Genomic DNA, 18,953 nt, shown 5'->3' on the forward strand with positions numbered 1-18,953 from the left:
TGAGTAATCCTCGAGCATAGGCTTCAGCTCCTTTGTCTTCCGAAATCTCAGCATTTACTTCTTGAACGCTAAAAATATTTCTCCGCCTTAATTTAAATTCATTCGCCACTAGCCACCATTCGACATATTGAGAGTACAATACTTTCCTGTATATTGAACTATCTTCGACCTATTAAAGGCGCAACCATGTCCGCTCCATACGAGAATGATTGAGAGATTTAGTGTGACACAATAAAATACCCTCAACAAATTACGCCTCGCGTCTGATTCGCCAACAATGCAATTCCGACTTGACTTCCAAAGATTTGCTAGCAAAATCTCTGGCGTTTTGAAAATAGTTCATGAAATTTATTGATTGCAATGGGTTTGGACAGACTTTCTAAGCAATTTTTGTGGCACAGTTGAGTAAACAGTAAAATGAAGCCAGACAATGGAATGGAACCTATGGAGTTAATATCTGTGAGTAAACTACAGACTATATCGCCCTTAACCAAATAAGCCCTAATCGTATGCAAAATATTGTAAGAGCCAAGAGTCATGGCAAACGTCGAGTTCTACGTTGAAGCTCTAATCAAGGCGTTCAAAAATTTAGATGCAACATAATCATGATTAGAAGAACCAAGGTTCTCCATTCAAAATCTGTAATATGCAATACGATTGGCACCTATGCATATTCCAAACAAAACAGATGAAATGTGCAGTGGTAAATCAATACAGAGTGCTACCAATCTAAATTTTCATTTACGGACCCCCGAACATCAAAAGCTGTATTTCTGTACATTAACATGATATCGGTGATACCAATACACCAATGCATATTGTTTTAGTTGTTGTCCCAAAAAGATAAATTTAAAATATTAGCCTCTAAGTATGTGGCCTTCATAGCACATTTCAGGTTCCGCAATTCGTCCATATTTCTATTGATTACGTCAACGTAACGTAAACTAGCAGATAGATATAAAAGTATTAGTGAGTGGGAAACATTGAAAAAGAAGTTGTATTTTGGAATCAAAGTTGAGTGAATTTTACGGCATACATATTCTAGGCTACGTTCCTACATTTATACGTCGCTTAATCTGCCCACCAGTGATATTCCGGCGTTTTTTTAATATGGTATGAAACGAGAAATAAAAGTGTTTTGATACATTTTGGGATTATTTGGCTCTTTTATGATAAAAATTCATATCATTGCAGAAAATAATCGCTCTCCTCACGTTTTAACATCAATATCAGTAATGCAAGGCTTGAACTTTTAAAGCACCTCTTGATCCTATATTTTTGTGAATCTCACATTTCCATCATCTTCTAAGGTCACCTGTGACCGTTCCTGTAGAAAGAATCCAATAACCTTAATGATAATTTCTACTTCTTCTGTGTTCACTTCCAATCACCCAGCAAATGAGACAGCATTTCTCGAGCGATCAGTCGGGATCTTCGATCCTCGAACCGTTGTCAAATTTTCCAATCACATTACCAGTATGCACCATTGAATCCTCCTCTGTCTTATTACGAATCTCCAAGTTACTATAGACCACCTCTCCCCAAAAAACATCCCATGTAGATTTAGCAAAATGAAATTCAAAGACGAAGATAAAGATAGATATACTCCTTTCCCAGCAAGGCCTCGCCAGATCCAGCCCTACCAGAAATTCCTTCTTGTCATTAAAATCAATGAGTCATTATCCTAGAAAAATTCATGTAGCATGCCTTCATTTGCTATTGAATAAAAAGGTAAATATTCCAATCTGCAACATCATGCGGAGCATTCTACTTCCTCTATCCGACTTAAATATTGGCGACACTAGCTCTAAACTCAAGAAGCGGATTTGATGCAAATTTTTACACTCCATCTACGTGAGGCAATTAGTTATACTTCCAAATCAATACGTTCTTTAACCATTTCCTGTTGTAGTTTACTCCTCCTTATTTTTAATTCTCTCAGTTTGACATCGGATAAAATTACGTTTTACACAATCTTTTTGGCATATTTTGAGCTTTTTTTTAATTATATTGATAAAGATTAGATAAAAAGTTCTGAGAAGATACATAGGCCAGATATAATAGAGGAAAGAGATTTGGCGAAAAATGTTAGACATAAAATTTAGTTGAGAGAGCATAGCTTAGTTATATAATATACAAATTAAAGCGTGGCTTACCCACTCATGACTTTTCCATCTAGCAATATTTATATCGTATTCCTTCCACTAATTTAAACGTGATTACTCCAGGGACTGCAATTGCATTCCTCAATCTGTTTACTAATGAATTTAGCTGCGCCACTAAACATTTAGATGGTGTGACATTCTAGAGAATTGTTTGGAAATACCAAGTGAGCATTTGCCGAACATTTAACGAATTAAAAGCTTCCCATTAATATACTAGTTTCTAAAAGTATGTGGTATGTACCAAATATTAAAGCAATAAAGATGTCGGTTACATCGATTGTCAGAATAAGACTGCCAACGAATGAGTTATTATTTCGATTACAATACATGGTATGACTCTGCTTAACAAAGTTATTATTAGTGTGGATTTCGGTCGCCACATTATTAATTAAGCTATCTGTACTATCTATTTAATGCAACCATAAACCACAGGCTGAACATAGCCGAAAAAAAATCTTTGATTTAAGTCTAATTGGATTACATTTCGTTACTAAGCTCAGTGTTTGTGGCTGCTTAGTAAAAGATCACAGTCCTTGCTTCACAATGAAGAGGTCGCTCCTTAAATATACGTATGCTGATCCCGGAGATCAAATACAAATTCAACAAAGAAGAAAGAAAACGCGTTTGTAACTAACCACATCACCTTGCGGAATAGACCGTCGAAGTCCGCAGTCCATTATATTCTCATTGGCATCAAGCTAAAAGCACTATATAAGCTACGAGATTTTCAATTTACTACTAAAGATTTTACTCAGTGTCTTTGCTATTTCCAAGCCAATCTCTAAATAGAAGATTACTTTTATATATAGAACCTTTTATTAATTTATACTCAATATGAAGCTCTCTGTTTTTGTCGCTCTTATTGCCTCGACTCTCACCATTTCCAGTGCCTGTACTGTTGATATCATCAGAAACGGCAGAGTTGCCTACACCCATGGCAGTGATAAATGCCAGTCTGTTGATTCAACCGTTTCCCATGCAGTGTTTCGCAATTGCCCAAAGTGCGCAGCGATTGGATTCCATTGCGCAAATGGAGAGGTATGGGGTTATGGCCTCGAAAAAGCGGAAAAAGAACTTACTATTGCCCCAGTTCCCAAATCTTGCAAGGTTGTGAAGACTTGTTTCAAGTTGAACGACTGCAGAAAGTAATTGTAAAGATATGGAGTGTTTTATTTGATTAAGATATATTTTGAAAATATAAATAAATATAATTCAAATCCTCTAACTGGAATTGCATTCGAAAAAACTAAGTTGCATATTGAACATTTTAATAGAAAGTGAAAAAGATCAAACTATAAATAGTGTTTATAGTGTTTTAAGGGAATAAAATAAAATCGACTGAAAATAGAGTATATGCAAAGTAAAGTTTTATTTGCATGAGATTGCTTCGGAATAGCGCATCTATATATATAATGAAATGTATTCGTTTTTCTTTGACAGAAACTCTTGTTGAACAGCATTATGTACTATATTCAGAGTAGGCTTCTTCGTCAATATTACCCAGTAGGTCCAAATGATCTGGCATATAAGGTCGTGAATTTTTTAAAGAATAAATAATTCGAATCAAAATTCCGCTGCTTTCGTGCATATATAATTTCCATATACAGAATGCTACAGAAAAAGAAAGTGCTCGGTATTATCTAATTTAAGTTAATATTAGTATTATTCTTAACTATTTTTACATACATTTTGACATAAACTAAGACTTTTTCTCTTATCTTAATTACCTAGGCAGAGATTGGTGGGGTTATACTAAGAAGATATGTAAAAAATTTGATGGAAAAAGATAAACTATGATACTAATATAGCGAATAATGATAGATTCATTGTTCAAATGGGAACTCATAATTATGTTAAATATTTTACAGGCATGACTTCCCCACTCTTAATACCACTACACCTTAATCTTTCCACCTTGGCAAAAATAGATCGCGCCCCTACCATTCATTGAGGTTTAATCAACCTACTGCTATTGCATCATTCAATTCCGTTTAAAGAAATATCAGCTGCGCCACTATTCGTATAAATGGCCTGATATTTAAGAATACTTTTGGGAAATATCAAGAGAAACCTACGTATTAAACTAATTAATTAAAATTTTCCCAATAGTATACTAGCTCCTACTTAAAACATGTGGTACATACTAATATGGAATAAATAAAGTAAAGGTATCGGTGTCAGCGATTGTCAGAATAAGAAGATGTATGGTTGTCGTGGTTACAATTCACAGTATGATTATGCCTAGCGTAACAATTATTAGCGTGAATTTCAGTCGCTGCGCTGCAAATTAGGCTATCTATTTAATGCACTCATAAACCACCGGCCGATATAGCCGAAAAAAAATGCTTGATTCAAGTCTGATTGGATTACTTTTTGGTTCTTAGCTTAGTTTTTGTGATAGCTTAGTAGAAGTGTGTGGTTCTTGCCTCACGATGAAGAGGTCGCTCCTTAAAATATATGTGCTGACCCCTAAGTTTAAACGTAAATATAACAAAAACAGAAAGAAATCACGTTTGTGATCAACCACATCACCTTGCGGAATAGACAGCCATAGTCAGCAGTCCAGTTTATTCCCATAGGCACATAGCTAAAATCACTATAAATGTTATGAAATTTTTGACTTGCTACCAAAGTTTTTACTCAGTGTCTTTGCTATTTCCTAGTCAATCTCTAGTTAGAGATTATCTTTGTATATAGAATCTTAGTTGATTATTACTCAATATGAAGCTCTCTTGTTTTTGTCGCTCTTATTGCCTCGACTCTCACCATTTCCAGTGCCTGTACTGTTGATATCATCAGAAACGGCAGAGTTGCCTACACCCATGGCAGTGATAAATGCCAGTCTGTTGATTCAACCGTTTCCCATGCAGTGTTTCGCAATTGCCCGAAGTGCGCAGCAATTGCATTCAAGTGCGCAGATGGAGGGCAATATGGATATCGTCTCGAAAAAGCGGAAAAGGAACTTGGTCTTGCCCCAGTTCCTAAATCTTGTAAAGTTGTGAAGACTTGTTTCATTTTGAACGAATGTAAAAAGTAAAATTACATCAAAATTTTGGAATGTATGTCATCTGGTTAAATAGTTTGAAAATAAAATCATTTACAAAAATTTATTCTTATTCATCAAGGATAAAAAGGTTTGAAAATGCTGACTTAGGTGAAAATTCGTATTAAAGGTGAGAGTTTGTATCCACACGCAGTTTACAGAGGAGTATCTATATGATATATTTGTATATGCAAAACCTCAAATATATTTTATGATGCTCACTGCAAAGAGCTGTCACTAATATAATATCTGTATATTTAGATTTAAGCATTTCCGAAATAAATTAACATTTCAGTTGAAGAGTTAGTAACGAGTATACTGTATACGAATAATAGTAGTTTATGTTTTTCAAATATTTAATTGTTTTATATGGGGGTTGTTCGTAAATGTAGAGGTAAATGTAATAATAAAAGGCATCCCGAAACTTTTCTGAGATATTTTATGATTATTTTATGTTTTATCGAATGAAATAAACCATGACATATAAAGACACGCTATCATATATGGCCAAATTGCAAATAATCCAAACTAAATTTAAAGAACCTAAAATGTTGGGTGAATTGATCAATCCATCTCTTGGCTGTATAGAATTTATTAAACTAATGTTAATTATATATAATTTTCTCAAAAAAAAAAAGACTAAATAAAGCCCTGCGTAGAGAATCGTGCACGACAAATTGCCTCATAGGTATTAAGGATTCCGCAAGAGATATGTTAATGTTAATCATGACTATTATCACAACCATTCATGCTAGTAAGTTAATCTTATGTCAATATGAACATACCATTTGTAGTGTTTTGACATACATTTCTCTATATCTGGTGTTGGAGATGTAGAGTTTATCAGGAAGAATTAAGTCTGTTCTTATTTTTACACATTTTAATCGTATGCAGATATATATATGAGCAGTATGAATTGGCCTGTATCCACCTGCCTTAGTCCTCGAAAATTCATGCAACCACCTCCGAAATACATGCAATCAATTTGCAGCTCAATTTTAGTTTCTAAAAGTATGGCGCAGAAACGATTTCATTTCGACTGCAGCACAAAGGCGGCTTAGCATCGAATCTGATTCCCTTTTTAACACCTATTTCTGAGCGGAAGGACCTCTCTTCTTATCCTTTATTCTTCTTTTCATCCAACCATCCATCCATCTTTCTTGTATTGAAAACCTATTCAATCCAAGCAGAAAAGAATCATAAGCAAAATCAGCGCATCTCTTATTCTATCTGTATCAGAGGTTTAGAAGCAAGTAGCATTATCTTTTATGTCCGAAATTCAAAACTTGAAGACTTTTGGTAAGTGATTTTGATGGGATAATCGGTAACAATAATAGTCAATCTCACCTTTTCACTCTTGCCTATAGACCCCTTTGCTGATACTGGGGAAGACAACTCTGCCGGATCTTTTGATCAACAACAATATATTCGTATCCTCTTACTATAATGTTTATTTTTTGATAATCTCCCCAAATTGTTTTAATGTTTTTTATATGATGATACCATTTGTTTTACTGTTGAGTGGGGAATAGAGATTAATCTCTTTCCTTTGGCTTTTGTCGTCTTCGTTTTGAAGTGCGGCATGCTGCTTCCACGGTGCTGTTTTATATAGTCATAGTTACACTGATTATATACATTAAAATTCTTTGGGGAGATTATTTTCTATTTTTTTTTGCTTTTCCTCATTTTTATTATCCATAACCACCATCTCCCTTTCTCTGCGCATTATAGATATCCGCATTCAGCAACGTAACGGTCGCAAGGCCTTGACGACCTTGCAAGGTCTTCCCTCCGAATTCGATAGGAAGAAACTCCTCAAGGCCTTCAAGAAGGAGTTCGCTTGCAATGGCACCATTGTAGCGGATGAAGAGCTTGGCGAGGTGAATGTCGTTTTTCCTGCCACGATTATTTCCTTCCATTCCTCACACGTTTTTCTTTATATAGGTCATCCAACTGCAAGGCGACCAGCGCACAAAGATTGTACAGTTTTTGGTTGAACAAGCCAATATCCCTAAGAAGCAGTTCAAAGTCCATGGGTTCTAATGGCAGGGTTATTTTAAATCTTTTCTGTATCATGTTTTTATTTTCATAGTCTTTTATATGTAAGCCTTACTTTAAAGACTTGTAATAGTCCTTTTCCCCTTTTTTCCCCTCTCATAATATTTTCATTTCTATGTAAAAAAGGAAAACAAAGGGAAGATTGCGATTGGTATTTTCTTCATTAAATTCAATTCATGTTTATACTTTTGTTTTTCTTTTGCTCGATTTCTTTTCTCAACAATAATACTATTTCGCTTTTTGTTTTGAAATATGAATCAACTAAAAAAAAAAAGAAAAAGAGAGGGGAAAAAAGGAGGAGGTAGTGGCAAGAGGTCTCTGTAGGGGAAAAATGTTCATGATTCAGAGATTAGAAAGAAGTAAGTATACGTCTATGGCTTGATTTGCAATTACATCAATTAAGAATAAAAGATGAGCTGAGAATAAGAGAATAAGAATGCTAATGAATACACTACAACAAAAAAATAAAGTAAATCAAAGCGATCATGAACTACTACCACTTAAATGTCACAAGGGCATTGGTCTTGTATTTCTCTCCGTCCTCATCATGGATTGTTGAAAATAAGGCTAGCGCCCTTGCAAAGAAATCCTCCTCCTCGGCCGTCGATGTTGCTGATGAAGAGGGCGTGGCTGGTGCAGGCGGTGGCGCGGAGATGGGCTTGGAGTCGTTTGTGGATGAGGAGGAGGTGGAGTCGGGTGCGGAGAGAGGGCAGGGCGTGTGCAGAAGTGCAGGCTCAATGTCGTTGTAGAAGAATGCCATTGCGAGAGGAGGGATGCGAAAGTCGAGGGGAGAGGGCTTTTTTAATGTGTTTGGTTTTGGGAGGAGTGGATCGAAGAAGTTGCTTGTACGGTTAAAGAGAAATTGCCCATTGAGAAAGAGGGAAATTGATTCGGTTTTAAAAAATTCTTTTTCTAAAAACAGCCTGCACCAGTGGTTTGCATTCGTAACTTCAACGTGGCCAGTCTCGATGCAAATTCACTTTTGATTTTTTCTTACACTTTTTTTTTTTCCTTTTTCCCACTGGTGTCTTAAACAAAATCAAGGCAATCACTACAAATGGTCCCGAGTACATATCCCCTTGCTGGGAGAATTCTAGCATATGATTTAGTAAAATAGAGAGGCTGGTGAAATAGAAATGAAAATGGTCTTATCAAAACTAAATAGGAATAACAATAAATGAATCGATAGAAAACAAAAAATATTTGGCTGTTGATGCTGCCCAGCCTTCTGCCAACATCACTCCAGCCGCATCATGAAATTCGACGGGATTAACCCATTGATGCCTGGCGGGCAAGGGCCAGATGCGTCTTCTCGCATTTCCGCTTCCCACCAGCCGTCCTCCTGTTCAACAGTGACGGCAAATACGTCTCCGCGCCGGAATGAGAGCTCTTCGGGGATAGATGCGTTGAAATCGTACAGTGCTCGTGCTATTGTATGATAGAGTGATTAATAAATGTATTCCTGGGCTCTCTGCCGTTTTTTATTTTCAAGAGGGATTACCCCAAAACAAAATGGGTCTGCCGTTTCCGGCAAGTTGTCCGTGGGACGGCGAGCGCATCATTTGCATAGAAGGGCTTCGCATCATGGCCTGGGGTGGTGGCGCAAACACAGCCGAAGGTCTGCGTTGTGGTTCGCCGCCCTGAAGAGGCATTGGTGACATGGGCGGATTGGAATATCGCCGCATGGAGGGGTCTGTGTGATAGCCTGCAAGGGTATAGTCTTGACCAACGGGAATGGTATTGTTGCGCGGGGGTGCTGGAGACGGTTGTCGCGCCGGAGGGCCTGTATACTGCATGGGTGCGGGGGATACAGCGCGAGGAGGATAAACATTCGGCGCAGGAGAAACTGTACGCTGGTAAGCAACAGGTCCCGGAGGACCGCCAAAACTTGGCTGGCGGGATATAGTAGGGGGGGGTGCGCCATATAGGGAGGGGGGATGCTGCGAAAGGGAGCGCTGGTAACCTACTCCACCATTGCTTAAAGCGTAGCCGGATGCGGGTGATGATGCCCGCTGCTGGCGGAAACCCATTGCCTGAGGCGGCGGGCCTTGATGGTGATTGGAGTAGTTAGAGTGCATGGAGGGTGATCGATTCATTGCAGAAATGGGCCGCCCAGCAGCATACTGGTCGGAGGGAGGCAAGAGGGGCGACGGGCTGCGAAACAGTGCTTGAGTGGGTGGAGGGGCAGAGACAAAGCTTGGCTGCGTTTCTCCTGCCAATGACCCGTTCACCAGCCGCCCGTGTGCATCCAATTGAATACCAAACGAATTTGCCGTTGTGGTCCCTCCATATCCTTCGCCATTTTGAGGAGAAAGACCGCGCATGGGTGCGGGTGGGTAGTTTTGTGGAAGAGCTTGCATGGGGGATGTCGGCCGTTGCATGATATTCGGTGAAGGGCTTCGGGTTATTTGTGAACGAGCAGGTGCAGCTGCAGGTGATGGCGCTCGTGCTCCTGACCATTGTGTCGCGCTAGCAACCGAAGTCGAGGGCGGTAGTCCATTCGCTTGGTAGGGGGAAATGTTGCGTGGGCGAGACTGGGTTGCATACTCTGATGGAGGCTGAGGTTGAGGCTGTGGTGAGTGCCTTGCAGAGATGTCATGTTCGTCACTGGCTTTTCGCGTCAGCTCCGTAGGTGTAGGGTGGGTGGATGAAGCCGCTAGAGGAGCGCTGTTCTGAAGATGAGGTCGCGGGGATTTTGCACGAGGTATCATCCTTTCAATGGTATTATCTTCGGAGGGTTGGGTGGGTGTTCTACTTCGGAAGTCCATTGCGCGGCGGTTTTGCGACTCTGTCTGAGGAGAATCTATTCGCTTGGGGAATGCTCCGAGTTGGTCAAAGCTGGAATGGCTTGAGGGTGTACGCTTCATCCACGTCGAATCTTCTACGTTACTCTTCGTGTGATTCACGGCCGCGGTAGAGGAGGATGAGGTAGTGGCGGGGATAGGAGTTGTGGTAGGTGGAGCGGAGGAATAGTTGTCCTTCGGTGGTACCATTGGAGCGACCCTTTTATCGTCGTCTGGCGTAGTGGTAGAGCGTCGGTTGTTTGCCTGCTGATCAAGTCGTGCAAGTAAGGCTGCGATCGATTTACGCTTGGTCCATGTGGCAGAGTTATTTTGCGAACCGTCTCGGTCACCGTGGTTATTGTTGATGATCTGCTTCACTTCCTCCAGTGGAGGCAGCTTGTACATGGCCTCACTGCTCTCTGAGGTGAAATCATCACCAGCCGAGCGTTGGTTTTTCGTGTCCACATCGAACATATTTCCTCCGATTTGCAGTACTTCGCGTGCTCTAGGGTCAATTAGATTATCATCTTCTTCCATATTTGCTGTCCCTTCCTCTCCTTCCGGATCCTCCGCCGGTAAATCAGGTAGCCGATCCTTGCGAATAACGCCGTTGGTGACGACGGCAGGGGAAGAATAGAGCTTTGCTCGACGCTCAAGGATGGAGGTGGTGGATGGGTCTGGAAGAGTATCCGGGTCGATAGGTTCCGTATTCGTCGAAAATGATCGCGAGGTATTGGCACTAATGCTAGTGGTGCGATTGGAAGGTGTGTAGTTCCGGTCACCGTTGACAAGAGCATTGGGTTTGACGGGAGACGAGAGCGGGGAAGGAGATTCTGATCGTCGATCGAAGGTTCGCGTAGGCTTGGACTCGATACTGCGGGGAGAGCTTGAAGAAAAATTAGCCTTGCGAACGGTGGGGCCACTCACGTCCAACGGGCCATTGAAGAAATTGATGTATTTCGGAGGATCTATATTGGGGTTAAAGCAGGGTGAGTATATGAGTTAAGCTTGACCGGGTAATATGAACAGCTCATACCTGGGATTTCATTTCCTGTTCCTTTCTCGCGAACAAACGTAGTAATATCTTTCTCTATCTCACAACCTTCTAAGGATACGCGAATACGTTCACTAGACTAAAAATCTAAAAGCGTAAGCATTATGGCTAGAAAGCAAAAAATGCCTATTAATTCCTTACCTCATCGTCTGATACGCACGCGGCCGATAGCACATTGGCATAGTTCCATAGGCTGTTGCGTAAAAACTCGATTCTTTCTTCTTCCAAATTTTGAAACACCTTTAAAAAACTTAGGGCTTCAGAATGTCATGTTTGATGCTTGGAAAAGAATAGTCTCTTACATCGCACGCGACCTTCCATCCCGAATTCCATGCGTCTGTCGCTGCCTCTAGTGCTTTGAGAGCACACTGGTATTCTTGATCTAAAATAAAAAAGGTTAAATCGTTGTAAGATTGAATATATGTGGTTGGAGGTCGTACCTGCATGTTGGACCAGTTGTTGCGACTTTTGCAGTTTCATCTTCGCCTAAACATAGGATCAAAAATCAAATAAAAGAGAGGGGATGGGTTATTGTAAATTCATCAGCCATACCCTCTCGAGTTCACGCCCCGAGACCGAGGATTGTTGGGAATCCAATGTATTCGCTTTAATACACTCCGAATCGTATTTCTCTTTTGCTTTAATGACATTGGAGGTATAGAGCTGCTTATTACGATGGGTCTTCTCTACTATTCCTTGTTGCTATTGAGGAAGGGAATTGCTTTAAAAGTTGGTAACCAGCAATTCATTGTAGGAACTTGGAATAATACCACTCGACGTTTTTCACGCTGTGAGGCTATAAAATCACCTAATTGCACTTCGAGTTCGTCACGTATCTGCTGAGCAAGATTAATGCGTACCTTGGCGGTTGCTTCGAGCTCTTTTCGCACAGTATCAATAGAGTCTTTTAGCGTGCTGTAGCAAACATGGAAATAAGAATGAATCAATTCCATGCTTAAGGCTTTGTTGGCAATATGTGAGCCAACACTTACCCGGTTTCGTCTTTGCCTACACTTGTTTTGGCGAGTCGTAGAAGCTGTCTTCCATATTCTTCTTCTATCCTAGCCCTGACACCACAGCGCAAGATAAGCGGCCTACTTAACTTCAAGCTGACAAAGGAGAAAGTTACCTTGAAATGTAGAATTGCTTCACTTCCTCGCAGGTCTGTTTTGCCTGACGCATTCTGTTCAATAATGCGTCCAGTCCTGCATCGTCGCGTCCCTAATAGTGATTAAAGATTGTTTATTCGACCACCGACTTAATGACGCGTTGTCGTGAGCAAGTCCTACCCAGAAGTTATTGCAGAAGAGTATATCTGTAGGCCTTTCTGTATCGCTACGTGCCATGTATGAATTTCTCTAGTGTATGAAGGGTGTTGTCATAAAACAAAGTAGGAAAATATCCTAAAATTATTAGTGACCAGAACGCGTCAAGCTGATCATTTTAAGCGGAAATAATGTGGAATTTGCTCCGGCATTTCAGAACATTTTATTTTCTGAAACCCCGACCGTCTCCCTCGTTTCATTAATTTAACTTGTGGGGAACATTATTTCATTTTTTATGAGCCTATAATTCACTGCAATTTTAAGAACATTAATCTTGTCGCCGATTATTTTGAAGTGTTTTATTGTCTTCAAGAAATGAGCTCTTATACATTCATCACCAATCTTTCCATTGTGCATTTTACTACACTCCTTGGCTCTGCTCTAAGCCTTGGATGTTTCAAGACACAGGAACCGGTGGTTGCAACCGGAGGCAAGACAACAGCACTTGATTACATCCCAGCTTCAACATTTAATTTTGCAATAGGAATAAGGTCAGTAATGCAGAGATGACGTTGTTCTGTGGGAATATCATCATTCATGAAAGCTCATCATCAAAATGGTCTTCATATCAAAAGTGGCTTGAGCGGTGCATTTGCTCTATTCTTTTTGATCACAAACTTTTACATGTGGAAAAAATATGCAAAAAAGTCCAAGTGGATGCATATTGCAGTAAGTCATTATCATATACTTTTATCGAGGCTCCAGTTCTAAATCTTTTGGTTCTTTTCCAAAATTCCATAGGTGCTGGGGATAGCTGCCTTTTTAATGCTGTTTGTTTGGATAGCGGCTGCCACCATGGGCTCTCAGCTATCCCAATTCTGTGGAAGAGCAGGAGCTGACTGTGGAAAAACACTTAGCACAGCCGGCAAAAACATCGATATTATCTATGCTGGGGTGGGCTCTGCGGCTATCGCGGGTGTTCTCTGGGTATGGAATAGTGCACTAATAGAGCTGAAATGAGCCTAACTGTTTCTATCTTTTGTACCAGGCTATCTACCTTGTGGTGGAAATCTATCAGTACAGAGCACGCTTTGCAGCAAATCGATTTTAATACCTTAGTCCTCCATTTGCTCGTTATTTTCCCCAATAATGACTTCCTCCAACCACTATTCCTCTCCTCCAAACTCTCTTGATTTTATTGGCTCCATTTCTCAACTCTAAGCTAGACCCAATTTTATTTATTCACAACCATAAAATTATTGACCGATCTCTTGTTTTGTTAATATGTTTTTGGCATCCTTTAGCTGTTTTTTTTTGACATTAATGTATTAGGTTTTGTCTTTAGACAAAATGAGCAACAATATATTATTAGGTGTATTTGGTGTATTTGGTGTATTTTTTGATTAGGCAAAAGAAAAAGAAAGATATGTATACAAAATGCAGGATAAATATATACGGGAAAGGGACATCACCAGTCGCCTCCCCTTTGGCCTCCGTTGGCACCACGACTCATCATCTGGCCCATTTGGTGCTTTCGCTGTTGATCCAATTTCGGGCAGGAGGAGATGGTATGACCTAGACCACCGCAGAAACTACATCCCTTGGCGCCCAGGCCGAATTTGATGGTGGGGTCTTCGAGCTGCTGAAGAATGGGTGGAACGCGCTGCTTCGCCTCGATCAGCAGATGCTTTAGATCAAGCAGGATCTCGGTTGGCGAATTCATATTGATGAAGGTCGTAGCCACTCCAGTTTTTCCGCAGCGACCGGTACGACCAATTCGATGAACTGCAAAAGAGAACGATGTATTAGTCTGGCTGGACTAGAATAAAAATGTGAAGAAAAGCGAGTACTTACCATAGTCTTCAATCTCCTTTGGCATATCGTAGTTGATTACATGTTGAATATCGGCAAAATCCAACCCCTTTGAGGCGACATCGGTTGCCACTAAGACGTCCTTTTTGTATTCCTTGAACATGCGAATAGCGTATTCACGTTCTTCTTGAGCTAAATAAAAAAGAAGTATACATTTAGCAGTGATGTCCCCAGCAAGGGAACCCAATAGAAAAAGTTACTTTTGCTTCCGTGGATAGCCACCGCTTCCACGCCTTTTAATAGCAAGTATTCGTGAATGTCGTCCACATCGTGCTTATTTTCCGCAAAGACAAGAACCTTTTCAAAAGAAGAGTATAAATGTCGTGGAAATGTAAATGGCTTTCATAAATGTTACTTACTGGTGGGGGTGTTTTTTGTAAACATTCTAGCAGATAAACTATCTTAGCTTCTTGTTTCACGTATTCAACTTCCTGGATAACGTCCAAATTTGCTGCTCCGGCACGCCCTACATTAACCACTATTGGCTTCACCAGGGAAGACAGCGCGAATTCTTGGATCTTTTTCGGCATAGTGGCCGAATAGAGGACGGTTTGACGTTGAAACTAACATGAAAAATGAATGGTAAAAAAAGCCGGTGAAAAACTGACAACAAGGGGAGTTGGTGGATACTTACTCTAAAATAGGACATTATGTTGCGGACATCCTCCTCAAAACCTAGGTCAATCATGCGATCGGCTTCGTCCATGCACAAATATTTACAGAGGTCAAGGTTGAATTTTTTCTTTGACAACATGTCTTGTAGCCGCCCAGGGGTGGCTACAGCAACATGAAAGCCCCTAAAAAGAAAATCATCAGGATTCGGATTCGGGATGCGAGAAATGCAAAAATTGAAATTTACTGTGAGAGTGTATGCGTCTGCTCAGACATTGATATTCCGCCCATGCACAGGAGTGATCGAATGCGAGGATAACCGCCTTGCACCAATGCATCGGCCATGGCGCATATACTTTCATGGGTTTGTTTTGCAAGTTCTCGCTATGAAGCGAAGGAGGTCAATAACAGGATATCAAAGGAAAAAAAAAAAACCAGATACCTACAGATGGGCAAAGAATCATCCCAATAGGACCTTCTCCACGTATTAGCGGCATTTTACATTCCTCCTCTAATGCCAGCATGACAAGAGGAAGGGTGAAAGCAAGTGTTTTCCCTGAGCCAGTGAAGGCAATGCCGATCATATCACGCCCGGATAAACTGTAACCGGAAAACATCAATTTCATATCATTAGGAAAAACATGAAAAACAAATCTACTTACGCGACGGTTAATCCCTGGACCTGAATGGGGGTGGGTTTGGAGATTCCTTTGGACTTTAAATACTCAAGAATAGGCTTAGGAAATTTCATGTCCTATGGGTTATCAATGGTTAAACATACAAATGGCTGAGTATTGCTAATAAGAAGCACCCTTACTTTAAAATATCGAATAGGCGGTGGGATATCATCTCCGTCGACGAGGATATGGTATTTATTTCGAATGCGCTCATTCTCTTCTTCAGGGCGATCGCGGATGTATCTGGGAGGTCTCCAACTACACGATAAAGAGAAAAGTTTAGCATCATTTCTTAAGTGTGATTTTCAAACATAGTTGTTCGCATATTTACGTTGTCTTCATAGCTTCTGTATAAACGACGCCCTTGGCCAACTCGCGAGCAGAAGCAAGCTGCTTTTGTTCTTTCCGTACTGCTTCTAATATTTTCTCATCTTCTTCGAGGCGCTTTTGTTCCTCTGTCTTCTCGCTCTCCTCTATTCAATTAAACAGTAAATTGAGTCTATATTCTTACGCATCGGGGAAACCCGTAAGATCTTTATAGTTTACCCTCTTGTTTCTTCCGTAGCACTTCTATTGATTGTTCCAGAAGACTCACATTAGCTCGGGGGCCAATGTGTTCGTCCTCCGAATCTTCATCTTTGCTAGACTCTTCTTTTTTCGATTCCGCTAAATAGCGTTGATTCAATAACTTTTGCAACTTTTGCTCGCGACGTTGTTTCACAGGGACATAGGGGACATAGTCATCGTCGTCGTCGAATGCATACCCATCGTCCTTCAAACAATATAAAAACAGATAAGATCCGTGGACTTGGATTGTATCAATACAGCGAGATCTTACCTTAGATGGATTCTCTTCGTATTTTCGCTTCAGATCTGCGTTTGCCATGGTTTTTCTTGAGCAAAGAAGTAATACCAACTCTTAACATTCACTTTAAATTATCGGGATTTGGCTGCGCCACTCTATATGTACCTAAGAAATCGAAGTTTCATTTTTTTTTTTTTCAAACTCTAAGCTTTATATTAATAGAATCTATGGATGGACAATTATCTGCCTGGATTGGGGATAAGCTAGGTGGAACAACAATGGCCGCAAAAGAAGGGGCGGCAATGGCGGCATTGGTGGTTCCTCTCTATTATCGCTCCCTTATTCTTGTGATTGTTGCCATAGTAGGATGGGGATTGAATATTCAGATATTGGGCTATTACCACATTGACGTTCCCTCCCTGGTTTATTCTCCACGATATGGCAAATCAATAACTCGGAATCCGCATCGAGCCATGTATATCATTGGAACTGCCATGACAATATTTGTCGGATTAAGCAGCTGGTTCTTTTGGAACACTGTCAGGAACCGTTTTACACTTGCCTTTGTCGATGCACCAGCCGGAAAGCCTCCTGTATTAGACGTTGGATCGCGTTGGTTGCCGATGACATGCTACTTAATTATCCTATTCATCGCTGCATGCCCTCTTAATGTTCTGTTCAGAAATGAGCGTATACAGTTTTGGAGGTGAGTCTAACTACCAGCATTTTGGAGTTCAGTTCGATATTCATTGTTTTATTTGTTTCTGTAGAGCACTCTTTCGATGTTTCTCTTTAAGCCTGCGTCAGGAGATCTATTTTGCTGATATTTTATTTGCTGATTATCTCACAAGCTTTGCTCGGGTATTCGCGGATTTGTACGGAACTGGGTGTGCATTTGTATCTCTCAACCGTAACGCTAACGATATCCTTGACCCAAGTTCGAATTATTGCCATCAACGAGTGGTTGGGCCTATTCTTATGGCGTAGGTACCCTCCTTTATGTCTCCCCCGCATTTATCTAATGTGCAAGCGGAATGAATTTAATGATTCGTTTTCTGTTTTCCCATAGCGTCCCATATTTAATTCGCCTCCGCCAATGTATATGCGAATATCGTGCTTCGCGATATGCGAACCAGCGCCACTTATATAACGCAATTAAGTATGCCACTTCGCTGCCCGTCATCCTATTTTCCGCGCTCCAAACTAGTGAAGGTAGCAGCGGGAGGGTGGTGCTCGATGGGGGTGAGGAGGCCATGGTTTCAACATCAACCACTTTTTATCTTTGGTATGTGGCTCATTGAGTGCAAGAGTCCTTCTGCTTGATCCTATATCAGCTAACTCCTTTTTCCATTTCCAGGCTCTTTTTCGTTTGCATTAATTCAGCCTACTCGTTTTATTGGGATGTTTTCGTGGATTGGAGCGCTCTAGTTCCGGCTGATCCTGCCTATGACGCCACCCCCAATAATAGCCCGGCTACCGAGCTGATGGATACTTCTGCCTCGGGCACTTCCATCACTATCTCGTCGACCTCGCCCACCCCTCGATATTCCCACGACCGGCAAGATTACTTCAAGCCTGCAAAGAGCAACCTGGGCTCGAAGGGCAGCTCACGGGGAAGATGGTGGCTAAGGCTTCGGCCAAATCTTCAATTCGGTGATCCGGTAATATATTACCTAGCGATCGTGTCGAACTTTCTGCTGCGCACAACATGGAGTTTAAAACTCTCCACGCACTTGCGTATCGAAAATCTGGAGGGCGGCGTGTTTTTCATGGAGCTGCTGGAGATTGTGAGAAGGTGGATGTGGATCTTCTTCCGCATAGAAAATGCATACTTGTCTCGGCCAGGGACGCTCATAGAAATACCAACCATTAGATAGCCTGTAATAAAAGTTTCCTGACGTTTTGCTTTTAGTTTTATGGTCCTGCGGCTCCTCCATTTGAGCTGCCGCCTGTCTAGCGGCCTTAACTTCTTTCTTAAATTCTGAGAATAATCCGGGTCAATGCGAGAAGCCAAAAACGTGGGGATGCTTGATGGGGCATGATAGTCGATCGGGAAAAGATCCGATGGGCAGAAGATTAGGGCCTGCTTAAGTAAACAAAGGGCGCAAGGTTGGAGCGCCGGCGCCTGGGCTAAGGCCGGTGGGGCGCCATCGATGGGGCTGTTCTGGCCGGGCGGAGGCGGGGGGGGGGGGCCTTGCGTGCTGCGAGTTATCGCTGGTGCATTTGGAGCCATTATCTAAGGTTTCAGATACGAAAAATTTTGATCGCGAAGTTGGGAAGCCTGGGAATTTTCGAGGGCACAAAACAACAAAAACGAACGAAGTGTCAAGAATTTTACGCTAAATTTGGGGGCCGGTGGTTGGTTATCGCGTCTTTCTCAGTCAAAATTAATTTTGGGTAGAAGGAAAAAGGAAAAGGCCCCAACATTTTATGCGTATAAATATATATATTACTGCACAGCAGGTTGTGTTTATTTTCCTCCTTGTTTTTTTATTGCCTCGCTTGACACTAGCGCACTCGTCATCGCGCACCAGCTAACCGTAGTCATCACGTTGAGGAAAGAGATCAAGAAAAGGAAGTGAACACACACACACACACACACACACACATACACACACA

The 18,953-nt window shown here is 41.1% G+C and overlaps 7 protein-coding genes across 7 annotated transcripts; 5 read left to right on the top strand and 2 right to left on the bottom strand.

Annotated features, from left to right (window-relative positions):
• Positions 1–2,999: 2,999 nt before the first annotated feature.
• VTP21DRAFT_3613 (uncharacterized protein) lies at positions 3,000–3,314 on the top strand (the record flags this gene model as incomplete). The annotated part of the gene is made up of 1 exon (XM_069393935.1): positions 3,000–3,314. The coding sequence occupies one exon, from the start codon at positions 3,000–3,002 to the stop codon at positions 3,312–3,314; it is 315 nt and encodes a 104-aa protein (XP_069249051.1).
• Positions 3,315–6,476: 3,162 nt separating this feature from the next.
• On the top strand, positions 6,477–7,251 carry VTP21DRAFT_3614 (uncharacterized protein; the record flags this gene model as incomplete). Its single annotated transcript, XM_069393936.1, has 4 exons — positions 6,477–6,507; positions 6,576–6,638; positions 6,940–7,088; positions 7,153–7,251. 4 exons carry the CDS (start codon positions 6,477–6,479, stop codon positions 7,249–7,251), a joined length of 342 nt encoding a protein of 113 aa, XP_069249052.1.
• A 500-nt stretch (positions 7,252–7,751) lies between these two features.
• On the top strand, positions 7,752–8,015 carry VTP21DRAFT_3615 (uncharacterized protein; the record flags this gene model as incomplete). Its single annotated transcript, XM_069393937.1, has 1 exon — positions 7,752–8,015. The coding sequence occupies one exon, from the start codon at positions 7,752–7,754 to the stop codon at positions 8,013–8,015; it is 264 nt and encodes an 87-aa protein (XP_069249053.1).
• A 488-nt stretch (positions 8,016–8,503) lies between these two features.
• On the bottom strand, positions 8,504–12,449 carry VTP21DRAFT_3616 (uncharacterized protein; the record flags this gene model as incomplete). The annotated part of the gene is made up of 11 exons (XM_069393938.1): positions 8,504–8,694; positions 8,768–11,017; positions 11,086–11,182; positions 11,245–11,343; positions 11,406–11,485; positions 11,544–11,589; positions 11,656–11,805; positions 11,874–12,018; positions 12,096–12,170; positions 12,233–12,324; positions 12,393–12,449. The coding sequence occupies 11 exons, from the start codon at positions 12,447–12,449 to the stop codon at positions 8,504–8,506; spliced, it is 3,282 nt and encodes a 1,093-aa protein (XP_069249054.1).
• Positions 12,450–12,743: 294 nt separating this feature from the next.
• On the top strand, positions 12,744–13,479 carry VTP21DRAFT_3617 (uncharacterized protein; the record flags this gene model as incomplete). Its single annotated transcript, XM_069393939.1, has 4 exons — positions 12,744–12,919; positions 13,004–13,097; positions 13,170–13,355; positions 13,417–13,479. 4 exons carry the CDS (start codon positions 12,744–12,746, stop codon positions 13,477–13,479), a joined length of 519 nt encoding a protein of 172 aa, XP_069249055.1.
• Positions 13,480–13,836: 357 nt separating this feature from the next.
• VTP21DRAFT_3618 (uncharacterized protein) lies at positions 13,837–16,415 on the bottom strand (the record flags this gene model as incomplete). Its single annotated transcript, XM_069393940.1, has 12 exons — positions 13,837–14,153; positions 14,223–14,372; positions 14,441–14,537; positions 14,600–14,803; positions 14,875–15,037; positions 15,100–15,236; positions 15,299–15,452; positions 15,515–15,606; positions 15,670–15,787; positions 15,861–16,002; positions 16,076–16,301; positions 16,368–16,415. The coding sequence occupies 12 exons, from the start codon at positions 16,413–16,415 to the stop codon at positions 13,837–13,839; spliced, it is 1,848 nt and encodes a 615-aa protein (XP_069249056.1).
• Positions 16,416–16,561: 146 nt separating this feature from the next.
• Positions 16,562–18,211, top strand: VTP21DRAFT_3619 (uncharacterized protein; the record flags this gene model as incomplete). Its single annotated transcript, XM_069393941.1, has 4 exons — positions 16,562–17,040; positions 17,105–17,317; positions 17,404–17,619; positions 17,692–18,211. 4 exons carry the CDS (start codon positions 16,562–16,564, stop codon positions 18,209–18,211), a joined length of 1,428 nt encoding a protein of 475 aa, XP_069249057.1.
• Positions 18,212–18,953: the final 742 nt, after the last annotated feature.

Source organism: Calcarisporiella thermophila, assembly GCF_041956535.1.
Source record: "Calcarisporiella thermophila strain CBS 279.70 unplaced genomic scaffold VTP21scaffold_18, whole genome shotgun sequence".
Lineage (NCBI taxonomy): Eukaryota > Fungi > Calcarisporiellomycota > Calcarisporiellomycetes > Calcarisporiellales > Calcarisporiellaceae > Calcarisporiella > Calcarisporiella thermophila.